This window comes from Ambystoma mexicanum, chromosome 4q (assembly GCF_040938575.1).
Source record: "Ambystoma mexicanum isolate Mex_15411 chromosome 4q, UKY_AmexF1_1, whole genome shotgun sequence".
Taxonomy (NCBI): domain Eukaryota; kingdom Metazoa; phylum Chordata; class Amphibia; order Caudata; family Ambystomatidae; genus Ambystoma; species Ambystoma mexicanum.
The window spans coordinates 230,601,760-230,619,277 of NC_090928.1; the positions used below are offsets into that span (position 1 = coordinate 230,601,760).

General features: G+C 43.5%; 1 protein-coding gene across 2 annotated transcripts in view; it reads left to right on the forward strand.

Annotated features, from left to right (window-relative positions):
* The window catches only part of MFSD4B (major facilitator superfamily domain containing 4B), a 323,877-nt gene that overhangs the window by 55,323 nt on the left and 251,036 nt on the right, over window positions 1-17,518 (forward strand). The window contains exon 2 of one of the 2 annotated variants that reach the window (XM_069607773.1): window positions 6,311-6,373. The exons of the other annotated variant lie outside the window; for it this stretch is intronic. Within the exon in view, the coding sequence (XP_069463874.1) occupies window positions 6,311-6,373 (63 nt within the window). The remainder of the gene's footprint in view (window positions 1-6,310; window positions 6,374-17,518) is intronic. 2 annotated transcript variants of the gene reach the window in all.

A 17,518-nucleotide genomic window follows, 5' to 3' on the forward strand; every position in this document is an offset into this window, starting at 1 on the left:
GGGCTCATCCGGGCAGTGTTGTTGTGCCAACCGTGACCACTGTCAGAGATGAATGTCTTTCCTGACTTTCTGCCCTAGGGCCACGCACACCGCAGTCATTCAACATTGCAATATTATCTTTCCTGGTAAATCTTCCAATAGGTTATTCTACAGGTTAATGCAACACAGGAGGAATGCACCTGGAGTGGGGTCTGGCGGTGATTCGTCAATACATGGTTACCACCATCCTGTTGACCGGGTATCAGAGGTCGTGGGGTTGGGTCTCGGGGCATGGGACAGGCGGTCTGTTATCATGTCTTGTTAGAAGTCATTATGGATGTGCTCTTGTGATGTTGCCATAATATTGGGTGTCCTAATTTTACAGGGGCAATTAACCTAGGGTGGGCCAGCGGGTTGTGGAGTCTAAGAAAGGGCGCCTTTAGATCTGTGTTTTAAGGCCGGGGTTTACTGCTGGGTTGTAAATAATTCAGGTGGCAGGCTGTGGCCTTGGGTGCTGCGGGGGAATGCGAATGCTTGAAGCGGCTCCAGCCGAATTGGGGGAGGTGGAGCAGTGCGGCACAGGCCTCTGCTTTTTCGTCTGGTAGGCTTCACTGGGAGGAAGGGGGAATGGCCTTGCATGTGCTCACAAAGGTATTTTCCTCGTGTGTTGCAGACTTTAGGAGGAAGAGACATAAACATTCATATAATATACAATACTCATTAAGTCTTTCCAAAGCTCACGTTTTTGACATTGCTAGTGCCATCCATATGGCCAGGTTGAGCACATTACTTGTACACTACGTTTTTAGCAATTATAACATTTTGTTATAGCTTATACATACACGGTGAGTGAGGTAGTAGTAAGGTTGGTGGAGCACGCAGGAACAACCCGCCACTGCGACTGGCGGCAGTGGCACATAGTGGGCTCGGACACACATATGGTGCATTTTCGTGCACCCCTTACATGATCCCTCAGTATGGTTGCATTTTGTCTTCCTTTGCACTCTAGCAGCATTAGTTCAGTTTTGGCGCGGGACTGTGGGGTGTAGTCTTTTCGATAACACACATGAAAAACCACCGGGATGCTTTTACCATTTGCGCATAGCTACATGAATGTGGGTGCTTTATCCCTCATGTTATATGAGCACCCATCCTGCCATTTTCATATATTTTACAGGTTTTTTTAGTCAGAGAGGTTGTGGAGAGAACGCTTTCATCAAAGGTGGTTTGCTCATTAGTATTTGGGGACTTTGCTTTTATCAGGGGACCATCGTACAGTTCTTTTCCACCCAGGCCCTGCTGGCCGGGTCATGCTGGAAACAGTGATACACTGCAGAAGGTGAAATGTTACAGTGTTGGTATCTAACACTAGCTCATGTCCGTCTGCTCGTGGGAACGGGCTCTTCGCGGATCTGCCAGGGAGCTGTGGCCACAGGGATAAGTGATACTCTCCACGGGTGGGGGCCGTGCAGCGGTGCACAGGGCTCGAGCCATTTTTATTATACAAAATGGTTTCCAGGGCCTAGCTAAATTGAACAGGTTTGGTCAATGTCTTCAGCCAGTGCCCCACCCACCACCTGGGCCCTGGTGGCAGGAAGGACACCCGGTGAGCCATGAACCTCACCGGGGGAGAAGAGGCATGGGAGGGGGGTCTCCTGGACCAGTCCTCCCATACAATATCCAAATCCCCTCCACCCCACCCCCCGTTGCTGTAAGCCCATCCCCTGTCTCCTTGTGTCTGTGTGTTGCTCTGTTCCCTGCCGTCCTGTTCAGGTGCCTGGTCTTGGGCGCTTTAAAAATAACCATCCTATCACATCTCTACGCTTACTCTTCTATACACTATCATTCAACTAGAACACAGCTATACTCATGATTCCTCCTAGCTGTTCACATACGAATATGACCCATAACACTTAATCACCCTAATAAAATGCAGCTAGCCGAGCACATTCCGGCCTAGTTGCTCACATATGCGTTCTTCGGGTCCAACGTAGCTACAGCCCAGTCTGGGTGTCCACCCACCAGACCGCACACATCCAACTGAAATCTAGGATGCAGATACCACCCGGCAATTACATCAGCTACACACATCTCGTGCACCCACGCGCCCTTTGACTCTATCTCTCTCTGACCAGAACTACGGTCCCGAAGGCGGTCAACCTACCAGCGCTTTGAGGTCATACCAATGATCTATAGAGTGCTATATAAATGCCAAGTAACATAACTTGAATGGAACTGTATTAGCCAACCTCTGATGCTTAATTAAGAAACTCCCCTGCCAGACAAGAGTTGTAATAAAAAAATCCACAATGGAAGATCACTAAATCATTACATCACCAAAGAGAACCCTAGGGTACTGAACTGTAGGAATATCTGTTTTACAGAGGCACCACTGTATTCTGGCGTCCCAAACAGCCCTCGCTTTAAAATTCGCAAACGCTGTTGCGAATTGAAAATGGTAAAACCAAAAGCCTCCTTAGACAGGCTTATGCTTGGGCTTGGACAAATGAAGATGGAGCCCATGAAAATAACAAACTTTCACACCATGTTCTGTGTCTGAAGTTGTGGCCATGCCTTATAAACACAGGTATGGCTGAATCCCAACATCATCAATTCATTATCTTATGGTAAGATTCCAGCTTCAACTATACAGACTATCATAGCAGGTGGAACTACAACCCATCATTGCTGGCCTTCACCAAATATTGAAAAAGAGTAGCTTCAGATTATTGAATACATGAACAGCAGACCATCACAAGTGAAAACAATGCACTGAGATTTAGTGCAGCATAAACATTAATAATTTGTAGACTGACAAATACAAGTGGCATTTGCATGAGGTACCCCTTCAAGTTGAAACTGAAGTGCATTCTGCTTAGCTACCATATGTAGGCCAGCAACGCTTGAATCCAAGCGACATAAACTGTGGCTCAAAGAAAAATTAATGAATTATACCAATGTATTTGGATGTCTCTCAGTGATTCTCCTGCTGATCCGGCATGATTTTGGAAATGACTGAAGCTGCACGGGATGTTTGTACAAACGGATCCCTGAAGAAGGGCAGGTGCTGAGCAGACAGTCCATGCAGGGTGTCTGCAAAAAAGATTGCCTGGTAACAAGCAACGAAGCGCCGGAGACCCGACAACAAAGAGAGAACCGAGATGGCTGATGACAAAGGGCTCTGCAACTTCGGCTACTGGACCAAGGTGTAAATGGGCAGGCCACTGGAAATAACAGTAAGCCGCATCAAGCACTGCATGCAAGAAGAAGCAGCTGATGCTGATCTGCGTGAGCAGGCGGCTGATGCGAGGCAGAAGACCCAACTGCTGCTGCTGGCCCCGGTACTGGGGCATTGAGTGGGCATTTGAGGTGGCGAAGACCGCGCTGGTTTTTGCCCTGTCGGAAAGCACTGACCAAGCTGTGCAGATGGTCTGTGGAAGAATGAAAAGCTCTGGCCGCCTGAGACAGGCGTGAGTGGAACACTGCTGACGCGCTTGTGGGTTTGGTACTGATCAAAGGTGGGCAGTGGCACGGAGGACCTCAGTGTTGGCCTGCAATGACACTGCCTCAGAGAAGAGACAGCCTCAGGGGACTGAATTGGTACATGGAAAGCAATGTGTAAAGTTCTGCCGGTACGCAACAGAAGGTTGAAAGCTGCAAGCCGTACAAATAAACTGCTGACATGCATCTAGCAGCTCGCACTGTGGTCCGCCTGAGCAGCAGAGTACAAGGTGCAGAGCGCAACGGAAGCTTCACGCTGTGCAAACAAATCGTTGATGTCTAGTAGCTCCCACTGTGATCCGCCCGTGCAGCAGAGTACAAGGGGTGGAGCGCAGCAATTAACGGAAATGAGATTTGCATCATGGTTTTAACCATGATGCAAACATTTTATACATTTTATTCATAGAGTAAGATAAAGTCACTAAACATAGAAATACACAATTTCTACGTTGTATTAAACCCAAAAAACACTGAAAGCAAATTGTGGTATCACCTGCCTCTGGTAATTGAGCAAAGTTCTATTTCAGGTGTTAGTATTGCATGCGAGACGACTACTTGAAATGGCAACCTGAAAATGGCACTCTCCAGTAGGTGTCAAGACAGAATTGTGTTTCTGGATAAACAAGAGAAACACATATGGATAAATCTCTTCCTTTTTTGTGCACCCTTGGATCTGTCTTCAGGACACGGGATGATGTTAGAACATGGGATTGGTGCGAGCTTCTCCCATCACATGTTGTCATACACCAGGAACACTGCATAAAAAATATTAACATAAAAAAATATTTTTAAACTGACCTATTGTGAACCAAACCCTATGTCACCAACCTTCAATTCCTTTGTAGTGCTTAGGGCTTGAATTTTTTAATTTTTTATAAATGCACCATTCAATGATGTAGTCGAATTATCTGTATTGGTGAAGATCTGAGAGGGAGAGAAAAACTGTTCAACTCTCTCCTATTCTGTATTCTACATTGTTCTTATTCGCATTGGGGGATGGCATTTACCTTATTCTTCATGTGTTTCCTTCTTTGAATGGGTCATGCTTTCAAGTAATGGATATCTTTTACTTCCAGCTGACGAAACCAGCGTGGGTTAGTGTACCGTATTGGAAGGCACTGCACATTAAACTCATAAGGAAAATCCCCAAATGCCTTCATGTATCGTTCTCGGTTGCCCCAATATCAGCTGTGCCAAAAGTGAAAAAACAGTCCTGCTTGTCTTTCCGAGGGATATCAATTGAGTTTAAAAACATAACTGTCAAACTGTGGATTTAGTGTCCGAGATTGAAGAGATTGAAGGCAGAGCCAACTATGTCTTGGTTGATGTGAGGGGAAAACGATTCAGCGTCTGCAGCATGCACTTCTCTGAAGATATGTACAAACAGTCAAAGTTCACTAAAAAGCATTGCCTCAGACACCATCGCAAATTACTTCCCAATGCAGTTTCTACTGAATTTCAGCACCCGCTGACCCAGGTGAGTAGTGTAGTGCAGGCAGATTATTTTGTTAATGTATTTGACTTTTTTAATATAATATCTTTCAAATGATCATACAATACATTGAACAAATAGTTTGGAGTTTTTGTGGAATACTTCCATTGATATTTTACTGCACAAGTTGCCTTCGTGGCACAATGTACTGTGGTTTATACAATTATAACCTTTGATAGTTTGTGCATCCCTTGTTTAGGGATACACTAATAGTTTGGTGCAATATGAGCCTTCTCGAAAAACCTACATTGCGTCTTTTACAAATATGTCGGTTTGTTAAATTTGTTGATTACCTTCTCTGTGTTTACGTAGACCGCACTGATGGAAGTACAGACCGTTTCAATGGAGGAAACCAGACCCGTCCAAAATCAACCTGGTGAGGCCTAGCGACTTGAACATAAACTTACTTTATCGCTCTTGATGTTGTCTAATTTATAATACTAATGTACATTTTGCATTTCACATTCGTATGAATATATGCAACAAATAAAGGACCAAGATTGTAAATCTACCACTATTCCTGAGTCAACAGCAACCTCACTCGCATTTCAAGAAATGTTATACTAATCCTTCAGATGCGAGAATACAAAATATCTATTTGTTTAAGTTGAACTTTAAACAATGTATTATGTACAATTTTAGCTTTTGAAGCAAAGTTAACACACAATGATGCCACTTGTGTGGTTTCCAGGCCATCAGGCAGATCTGTAACGCAAAGAGGGAGGGAGGGAGGGAGGCACGGAGGGTGGGTGGTTAGTAGGGTTGAGCTGGCAAAGAGCAAGGCAGCGGACTGTAGTGCTGTTGAGTTAGTTTGACTGGTGTATGCAGAGGAGTGGGTTCATTAGTATGGATTGCGGGTGAAGTTATTGGAAATCCAGTCAAGTACACAGACATTCAAGTTGCATTTCGGCTTCGATGTAAATATCGACCATTTTTTGCGTGAATATTCTGTTTTCGATTTTGCTTTTCCATCTTTATTATTGAAATTACTTTGCTATAGGGGAGGCTGGAACTACACCAAAGTACTATTCTTCTATTGTAACTGGTCTGGAGGATGAGGTATGACAATTGACAATGCATTGAATTATGTTAATAGTTTTTTATATAATTTGCAATACTGTCATTAAATAAAGCATTAGATCAATAACCTTAATGTATTTCTTGCTGAAACAAATGCCACAATGAAAGTTTATACAATGATTGCTTTGTGTATCCCTAGTTTAGGGATACACTAGTAGTTCTGTTTAATGTGAGCCTTCTAAAAAAAAAAACGTACATTGCGTCATTTGTAAATAGGTCATTTTGTAAAATGTGTTTACCATCTCTGTGTTTACGTAGACTGCACTGATGGAAGTACAGACGTTACCATGGAGGAAATCAGACATACCCAACATCCACATGGTAAGGCTGAGTGACTTGCACATAAACATACTTTTATCGCTTTAGATGTGGTCTAATTTATAATACTAATGCAATTTTTCTATGTAACAATGGTCTTAATATATGTATCAATTAAAGGACCAAGATTGTACATCTACCACTATTACGGAAACAACAGCAACCACACTCAACTTTGAAGTAATTTAAGTTCAACCGAAATAATATTGATTTATGTAGGATTTTAGCCCTCGAGACAAAGTTAACGTGCAAAGACGCCACTTGTGTGTTCTCCAGGCGCTCGGGCGGATCTGTAATGCAAGGAGGGGGGGAGGGGGGGTGGTTATTAAGGTTGAGCATGAAAAGAGCAAGATGGCTCACTGCTGTGCTGTGGAGGTAGTTTGAGAGGTGTATGCAGATCAGAGACTTTATTAGTACGGATTGTTGTTGCAATAATTGGAAACCCACCCAAGTGCATAGCAATCCAGAAATCTAAGTGGCATGTAGGCTTCTATGTAAATATCGACCATCTTTGGCGTTTAATTTTCGATTTTCCTTTTACATGTTTATTATTGATATTACTTTGATAAAGGGGGAAGCTGGAAATTCAACGTACTACTTTTCTACTGCAAACGGTATAACAACTGAGAATGTATTGAATTATATTTGTGTTTTTTTTTTTTTAAATACTGTTTGTAAATGGCAAAGCTTTAGATCAACAACCTCAATGTATTCCTCACAGAAACAAATGCCACAATTAAAGAAAAACTTCATAAAAACCTACTTTGTTACTGATTTGTAGACACTATATGAATGGAGTATGGTTTTGTTAAACGCATCATTTAATGAATAGGTTTTGCAGGATTATTGCACACCAATTCCCAGCGACATCTTTGAAGGTTATCGGTTACACTTTCAAATCTGTCTTTTAAAAAAGTTACATATACAGTGTTCGACTTTATTTGCATAATAATGACAACATTTATATCCAACGGTTAACCGTATCTTAGCCATTTTTAACTGATGTTTTAAGGTCGACAATCCTTAAATCAACTGTCTCAAGATGCTGTTTGTGAGATCAATGATTTTAACTTTACATTGTTTAACAATCTAATTTTTTTAAAAATTTGTTATGCATAAGGAATTTACTACTGAAGTGGTCGAAATTGAAGAGACCCATGGACCAGAGGCATACATAAGATATTTATAAAGTTAGTTATCATCATTTATAACATTCATGTGAAATTGGTTATTTTAGTAGATATGTATATATGAATCTTGAAGTTGAAGAGCAAATTGCATGGTTGATGCTGTTTTTCAGCTTGGACATGTGGTCGGAAAATCAACATTGAATGTTCCAAGGAACATTCAGAAAACAAGGGTAAATAACGGCAATGTTTGTGTTTTTAAATAAGTTGTTTATGTAGTATTTTATTGATTTGACATTTTGAGGTTGTAATTCATATAATATGTGCGTTTTCAAAAAATGAAACCTGCTTCTTTTCATCCATTAGAGACCTAGGAAGAAGATGAGCATGACCACGCAGAGAACATAAACTAATGATGCGGCTTGCCAAACCGATGTCAATTGGGAGCAGCTACTTTTTGAAGCTCAGCATAGTCCAGTCAAGATTCCGAGCCGCGATGCAGATGTCCAGTGGCCGGAGTTGGAATGGACTGTCGCCAGTGACCCATGGAAAGTAACCATGGATCATTGTTAAAGGATAAAATGTCACCCTGAAGAGACAGACGATTTTTCAAAATTGCTTGCAGAACCGCTCACACAAGCCACACTCGCTAAATAGTTACAATCTAAGAAACCGAAAATGTTCACTCTTTTCCCCAATACATTTGGAAAATCTGGAAATATCACAAACAGAAATAAGTCCAGCAACTTCGCAAGTGATCGATTGTGCTTGTGATCTGACTTATCCACTCCCATGGAATCGCAAACCACTGTACTGCAGGGCGATTGGCTGTTACGGGAGCCAAAATAGATTCTATTCGACTGCTGCCTCATTCAGATTATAAAAATTATGAGATGTGATCATAAATTACATGGGAGGATTTGTGGGGAGCCATTGGTGAACTTTACTTGTGTAGTTAAAGGCACAAACCTGGAGATGATGGGTAGCTGTGTACACAACCATTACGCATTTTCATGGTCTGCTCAACCTATACTTGGAAAAGTGCCCGCTGGAAATGTACTTGGTTCATCTGTTTTACTGTTTAGCAGATCAACGTTCAGTAAAATGTAAAGTTTCTTTACATTTGTGGGACTTGAGTTCCTTACAGAAACCCAATTACGACAGATATCAGAAGAAATTCTTGTTCCTCGCTATTTGCCAGGCATGAACACTCTAACAAATCTCTTTGGACAATGCTTTTGATGGAAAAAGGCTCAGGCTTGTGGGTGATGGACAGGGTAACAGTCCAGGTTTTTCTGCTAAATACTGCACCTACCACTTCCAAGACATGGAAAGAAAAGAAATGGTGGGTTCAGTCGTTGTGCAAGTGTCTGAATGTACATCTTCGGTTACGATGGAAAAATATGGGTTCATTAAATCCATTGAACTTCTGCAATCCAGAGGAATGCAAATAGGCCTGATGGCCACTGACAGGCATGTGGGAATAGCCAAGGTCATGTGAGAGTAGTTCCCACACATACAGCATCACTATGATGTATGGCATGTTTCAAAATCAATTTCTAAAAAAGGTAAAAATAGGATACAGAAAACATTTTAAGTTGGTCACATTCTTTCAGCAACCATATTTGGTGGAGCTCTCCAAAACATGATGGATCTGTAGATGTGCTGCTTGAAAAATGGCATTCATTAATACACCATTGTTCAAACAAACACTCATGGGAATTAACCTAACATTTGAACAAATGTGCACATGGACCATTGAGCCAGGAGCATGAGCGCAAGAAAAGGTGGTGGGTGCCAGGCTCCCCTCATCACCCCGCATTCGAGAAGATTGTGTGTGACAAAAGACTTTCAAGAGACCTCAGGGGACTCGCAGAATTCTGCCACACTGGATATTTGGAGGTTTTCCATAATATGTGCCTAAAGTACAGGCCTGAAAGGTTGCATTTTGCAATAGATGGTATGGAGGCCAGAACAAGATTAGCTGTACTTGTACATAATGAGAACATTTGCAGAGAACAATCAAAAACTACAGGAACATTCAGGAATCTACGTTACAACAAGGAGTTTACCAAAGGAAGCAAGCAGTGTGTAGCAAAGCCAATCTTCCAGCCGACGGATTTCAAATGTGTAAAAGATCTGACATTGAATGTGCAGGCCATATAAACGCATAGAATAGCTCCAGATGTTGTTCACAGCACCCAGTCTATGCCACAGAACATTGTGATAGAGGCTTGCTCTCCCAAAATTTAACTTGTTGAAAAGTTGACTTCAAGATTCAAATGTTGTGTCATCACAATTCTTTTTTCTTTTTGTAAGTAAAGCCAGTTTGAACAATTTACACAGTGATTGCACATTTATCTAACTGTACAAAGTTGCAGGGAGTGCGGGAAGGTCTCTCTCCTCGGCTGGTACCTCCATTTGGAACAGCCTCCCTGCCCCCCTCAGATTTGAGCAGGACCTCCTTAAATTATGGAAACTGCTCCAACTATGCTCTTCTCTACTTCTTTTTCTACCTCTTTCCTTTCCCTTCTAATCACCCCACTTCCGCCGTGACTGGGTGCCTGACCTTCGTGAATCTTACATGATTCCAGGCCCTTCCTCCCAGACCATTCCAGCACCCCTCCACCCCCACTGCTCTGCCATGTGAATGCTTGTGTGAGTCGTCTGTATTTGCACTTAGCATGAGGTTCTCCACCTTGGCTCTCCTTAGCACTTCACTCCTGGCCCCTCCTCCTGCACTTGTCCACTTCTCTACTTCTCCTTATTTGCACTTGCACGTCTGTACACAACAAGGCCTAGTAGAAACACAACTGTAAGTTACTGTTTTTGCCATTATTTCCTCTTTTCCCATCCGGTTTAATCTTGTAGCACTTTGAAATACAATTCTGTTGTTTAAAGCTCCATACAAATTCTCAATAAAATACAAATAAATTATATCAATGGGGGTCCAAACCATCTTTTAAGATCCAGAGTCTAACTTTGCTGGATTGTCGGAATCTTGCTAATCGGCTGCAGATTGAAACCAAGCAAAAGTTAATGCGACACCTGATGTCCTCCTTCTCTAGTCATTTCGAGTGTTATGCTGATGACCGGTTTTCCTTCAAGCTTCCACCTCCTCTTCCTCCTCCCCCGATTGTCTCACTGCTATTCATGCTTGGTCCTTAGACAATGATCTGTTTTGTTAATGCCAGTAAGATTGAGATCCTTCTGATTGGGACCCCCCTGAACCCTGTTTCCCCTCCAGCCCTCTGGCTGCCCTACTTGGGCCCTCTACACTTAGTCTAGTGAGGCCAAAAATCTTGGGGTGATCTAAGACTCCTCTCGCATTCAACCCTCATCTCTTGGACATTTCCGAAAAGCACACGTTCAAAATCACCTTCCTCTAGGCATTCACCCTTTCCTCGCCTTCCCCCAGAAGCTCATCAGTGTTCTGGTACTTTCCAGGCTGGGCTACTGCAAGAGCCTCTTCCTCAATCTGCCTCTTTCCTCCCTTCGCCCCTTCAACTAATACAGAATAGGGCTGCAAGGCTTATCCTTGGCCTGAAGCCCAGAGACTGCATCTCCCCAGCTTTAAAACCTCTCCACTGACTCAAGGTGGTCACCCACATCCGATGTGAATGGCGGCCTGGTGCTTCATGAGTCTTGCAGGCTACCAAGCCCTCTGCCAAGTCGACACCAGCACCCACCCCCAGCAGCACTGCCTTCTGGTCCCCCTGACGGGTGGCTGGGCATCCACCCCATGAGACACCTCCACCCAAGCACTTAGCCAGTAGCCTCCTATCCTGGCACTTCCCCTCCTGGGCCCCAGTAACGCCTGCACATACCTTGGTCCACCACTCTCTTCCTCCCCCTACCCGCCCTCCTCTCTCTCTCCTTCACTTCTAACTGCATTTTCACAATACAAATGTGACGAGGCCTAATCTGACTACTATTGTTTATTTATTGTTCTTAAGTTACTCCCCTTGTTTCCCCTACCCACTTTGTCTTCTCCCGCCTCGTGACACTATTTGTTGTATAGGCACCTTACAAATATTCATCAAATCAAAGTCAAATCGATGTAGAAAACAATGATTGTTGTAATAGATGTACGCATAATCCAGCAAGCCTTTCAAAACTGTACTCCCAATCAACATGCAGGAATTGTATTGATGTATTTATTTATTTTTAAGTTGCTCATTGCACGTGTGGCCCTTGGTGCAACCGTGCACGCGTCCTTTGTCCACCCTTTCACAGCCTTGGCACCCATTCAACCAATACCTGGCACTCCTTGCCCATCACATCGCCACTCTCTGCCCCAACTTTCAGTGCTATGCGGATGACACCGAGCTCATTTTCAGGCTACTACCCTCTGCCGCCCCCTCACCTGCCCTGATCTCTGACTGTCTGTCTGCTATCCAGGAATGGTGTGCTACCAATTACCTCTGCCTTAATGCCAGCAAGACTGAGATTCTCATCGGCACACCCGCTCCCTCCTTTCCTGCAGCTCTCTGGCCGGCCTCTCTTGGCAGTCTTCCTGCTCCCACCTGCAAGACAAAAAATCTCGGGGTCATCTTCGACTCCACACTCTTCTTCTCCCCTCACATCTCTGACGTCTCTAAAAAGTCACACTACCAGCTGCAGCTCCTCAGAGGTATTCTTCCTTTCCTCTCCTTCACCCAGAAGCTCACTGTCTCCAGAGCTCTGGTTCTGTCTAGTCTGGATTATTGCAACAGCCTCTTTCTAAATCTGCCTGCTTCTATTCTCCGCCCTCTGCAACTTATCCAGAACAGGACTGCGAGACTTGTCCTTTGCCTCAAGCCCAGGGATCGTATCTCTCCAGGACTGAAATCTCTGGGCTGGCTTCCAGTGGTTGTGAGGATTAAGTTCAAAACCCTCTGCATCGTCCACAAGGCCTTCTGGGGCCTCAATACCTTCAACTCTCTCTCCCTAAATATCTTCCTTCTCAAGCTTTCGCTCATCGACCTTCAACTCCCTCAGGGTCAGTTGCTTCTCCGAGCAACGAGTTGGTGGTAGATATTTCTTCGGCTGGTGCCTCCCTCGAACAGCCTCCTTGCCTCTCTTAAACTTGAGGAGAACCATCTCCGGTTCCAGAAGCACCTCACAACCTTTCTTCTTTGCTTCTGCTTTTTCTCCTCCTCTCCTCTGATTGTTGTCTGTCCTCCGTTTTGTTCCCCTCCCTTGCCTTGTCACGCCTTGAAACACTTGTGTATAGGTGCGTTATAAATGCCACATCATCATTCCGGGAAAACCTGTGTCGCCTCTATATATTATCCCACCGTTTTTCATCCAAGTTCCATGCTGTAACAATCTCTATAGGTCAAGTAAAATTACTGAATGAAGTTTGCGAGTTTATAAAACGCAGTGAAGGTGGGTAGCGATTAGCTACTTAGCGAACAGCAATCCATACTTATCAGTTGTTGGGAACTTGGTGCATTGATTAATGTTGTGATAGGATGCATAGCCACAAAGGCTACAATATTGTCCAAAACTAAAAAAATAAACAATTTTGTTTTTCAAGGATGCGTATTGGGGTCAAGGTGCAAAAGCTTTTTTTCCTGATGTGTGTTCTAATTCTGTTTTTTGCCATACAAAGTTGCCCCACTTTCACCCCAAAAACTGCCCCACACTATTGTTTTGCTTTTTTTCCCCCACTATTGCCGTACAGGGCAGTCCGAGCCTGTCTACACCTCAACTAGGCCCATCTGTGAAAGAATCCGAACATGTTGTCAGCAGGTGAGTTGTTACTGTTAGAATGGTAGTAATTATTTTGCTATGCAGAATACTTAAAATATTTCCTTGTGTTTCACCGCACAGCATGACATGAATATTGTTCATTTTTGTGGCAGGTGCACTCTCTGAAACGGAACTCGCTGTGAGCACTGGATAAAGGGTCTCATTGTTATTTGGCCTTCAATGCACCACACTAACAATTTAAATGACACAATGTGAATATCCACAAGGAATTTGAGCTTCACTATGTTGAAAGCAGACATAGGAAAGTTAGATTTCTATTGATGAGATCAGTCTTTCGAAGCAGTTGGTAATCCGTCACATAGGGACAATGGAAGCTCAATACACAATGTAAGCAAAGTTTGAATTAATGTGTGGGCAAGGGATTATGGCAAGTGTGCTGTATGCTACACGATGAGCAATGTCGCAGATGATCAATTTGACGCAAAGAATAGAAATTGTATGCATTAATTATAACTGGAATTCAGTTTTAACAGATTTGTCATGTGGATATTATATTAAAAAGTGGGTACTGAAATATTTCTTTTTATTCTCGATCTTACACAATTGCATTGTACCGATGTGTGCCTGTCATGGTGTGATTCTTCGGTTGATGGCTTTGCCACCTGAAATTGGACAATGCATCTGTGATAACCATTATCTGGGATTATCGCCAGACACCAATCTCTCCTTTCACCGTTGCAGTAACAAGGAGCAACATGGCAGCCTATACATTACGAAAACGTGCAGATGTGAAAGTGTTGTATTCGAAACTGAAAGCACTCCGCTCTTCTCACTAACAGATCGCAATATCTGTAGATCCAAAATTAGTCGTGGAAAATAAGAACTTTCTCTGAACAATACAAATACTGTGATTAATCATTCTCTGAACGGAATCATCATTATAAGATTTTTTTGTGGACATAATCTCCTCTTTTCAACATTATGACAAAAATAAAAGTACTTGCTACCATTCAGATTATCGTTGTTTTCTTTGAAATATGCATTTTTTGCCCTGTTTGTGCAAAAGAAAAGTTTGCTGTAATGTTATGTTCCTGGTTCTGCGTTGGATAACGTTATGATGTGAGTGATGATTGGGAACATTGGGCTACGCTGCCCACCAACGTCATTAAAATATTTGCAGCATATCGTTTTCACTAGTGATGTCCGACAGTAGAGAGTGTAGTTGAGTCAATTTCCCACAGCCCAGCGTCTTCCATTCTGTGCTCGGACGTTGGTATAAATAGCACACACTGCGCTCATTGCCTCAGTTCTGTTTTTCCACATGCATAGCACGCTTTGTAACGGGTCGACTCAGCGATTCTTTTCCACTGTGTAGTTCTGTTATCTTCAAGTATGTCTACTCTGTACACTGGTTTCGAGAGGTGTGCTGACTGTTACTCAAAGGTGTCGATCACAGATCTGGACAGGATATGCCTCTGGTGTCTCGGTGAAGAGCTCAAAGTCGACTATGGTTCCCGTCAGTCCATGATTAGCAATGCCTTGAAGGAGAGGAAGTCTAAGCTCACCTTAGGTTGGTCAGCGTCAAAATTCCCATCCTCTACTCCTTCAAAGAGGAAATTCTCAAAAGATGAGAGTTTGAGAGAAGTCTGCTCAAAAGTATACGAAACGCTCAGCATTGTAAGTGCTTGTGGTCAAGGAACGATTCGCTTCACTCTTAATTGTCTAGGGCTCAAAATTGAGGGGAGCAGGGAGCTATTTAGCTTGTGCTTATTTCTTAGAAGAGCCTGGGTAGCGTGACGCCAACAGGGACCCGGAGCTACTTTTGGCTCCCTAGTCAAATTGATGCTGAAAAAACACATACATGAATTTAACTTTGAGTTTGGGACAATCGATAAACATTAGGACATGTCTATATGGCATTTAAAGCATATGAGCTCATAAATTAAAAAAATGGACACAATTCATTCATGTACAAGTCAGATTTGTGAGATTTGTGGAACGCCAAGTACGAGCTCCTTTTTTTCCCCTGTCGTAGCTTCTGGTCACTAATTGATAGTGAATACCCAGGAGATGTTTCTTGCTCCTGCTTTTCCAATCTTAACTTCGGTCCCTGTCTTGCTCTTCTCTAAGAAAATCCAAGAAGAAACTTCATAATTATTCGTCATCGTATTCCACACCCGAGAGGAGAAAGGTACGTTTCCCAGACTTGTCTGTCTCAGCAGCAAATTAAGAAGTTTTTTCAGAAAATTGACATTTTGTCGAAGGTGGCCCCTCGTGGTCCCTCGAAGTGCAGAAAAAGGCTAGCGATCCCACTGTCCCTTCTAAAGCCGGCAGGGAGACATCTAAGGCTTCCACTTCACACCCTAACGCTCCAGGTCAAAAGCCTGAGATGCCTAATTGAGTGACATCAACAGCAAAAGAAGCATTGAAATCAAAGGCTTCTACATATTCACTATTGAAGGATTCGACATCGAAGTCTTTGTCGTCAAAGCCATCAATGTCATGCTCTGATGCATCTTCAGGTTTTACCACCATGTAAACCATTGTCAAAGAGACTTCTTGAAGTCCTTTGGAACAAATTTCTTTTTTTTTTTTTTGATGACTAAGAAGATTTTTACCCTTCTGCTATGAATGTTTTTGGTACACCCAATGTCCCAGTGAAACTCATTTCAGGGGAATCTCAAAATGAGGACTTTGCTATTTGCCTCAAGGAAGCCAGTGGTTTAGACAATCCTCCAGAAGAGGAATTTGCTGCACCATACTTGGCTGTTAAAGTGCGGCTTACAGGTCGGTGAGTAACAAGGTCACTGAATATTTGTGTTGGGGATGTCCTGCAAAGGATATAGTACAGGATGACCTTGCAGATATTTCCACTGTGCACTCAAAAATAGTATCTTGGAAAATTGGCAAAAAATCGGTTGCCAGTCCTGCTGTCAACAAGGAGCTGGTAAGAAAATATAAGCCATCAGCTTTTGACCCTGGTATTCTCTCCAGGCACCCTACTCCCGATAGCTTGGTGGTACAAGCTGCAAATTCTACATCTAAAGCAGCTGCTTACCCTACCATCCCACTGTATGGGGATGACCAGCAATATGACGTGCTATGAAAAAGGGTATTCTCCGCTGGGAGTATGGCGCTTAAAGCCATTAATGCATTGTGCGCGTTAGCCAAATACACAGATATTGTCTCCCAAGCAGTTGAGAATATTCCTGAAGGGGAAATGAGGGATGAATTTATGAAAATCATCAATGACGCTAAGTGGGCTGCATGTTGGTCTCTCCCATTGGCGCTGGATGCTTGAGTGTGTTGGTCGCGCTATAGGAGCAAGTGCAGTCACAAGCAGGTTCGTATGGCTGGTCCAAATATGGATTTGCTCCTGATGTGCTACTTTTATACATGCCCTTCGATGGGTCAAACCTTTTTGGGGCAAAGGCTGACAAAAGCTCAAAGAAGGTGCAAGCTTCTAAGGCAGCTGTAAAATCTTTACGTGCAGCCAGTAGTCACTCAACCGCAACTCCACCTTCCCAGAGTTTGAGAGGGCGTTCTTTTGCTTCTCGGAAGAGTAGAAACAAAAGGAAGTTTCCACGAGGCCGTGGAGTAAAAGGCTCAGGAAGTCACTCCCTCATTACCTTCTGCCACAGCGACCGCTCCAAAATCACTGAGTGCTTCACTCACAAGACTCCGGTGGGAGTCAGGTTAACTCTGCATCTCAAAGAATGGCAACACATAACTTTGGATGTTTGGGTAAGGCAGACAGTGCTGAAGGGTACAGACTCCCGTTTTTAAAAAGGCGTGTGCAATCTCTTCAGGAACCAGACCCGCTCCTTTTGCAGAACATTCTTTCACTGCTGGTGACGTGTGCCGTTGAGAGGGTACGAGTAGCCTAGCAATACCATGGTTGGTACTCCACTTATTTTCTGTTTCTTAAGAAAGACAGAGGCCTGCGACCCATCTTGGCCCTAAGACGCCTAAACCAGTTCCTTAGGAAGGACATGTTGAAGATGATTACTCTTTCGCAGTTCCTCCAGGCCCTTCAGCTCCAGGATTGGATGGTGTTGCTCGATCTTTAGGATGCTTATTTTCATGTTCTTCTACACCCCAAGCACAGGAAGTACCTGAGGTTCGCCATTAGCAGTTCTCACTTTCAGTTTTGAGTACTGCCTTTCAGGCAGACCTCTCCGCCCCTTGGGGTTTCACCAAGTTGATGGTGGTGGTTGCAACGATCTGAGGAAAGGGATTCACCTCTTTCCCTACCTAAACGATTGGCTGATCAGAGCTTGTTCTCCCGAACAGGCTCTCTGACCTTCTAAACCGCATCTGCCAC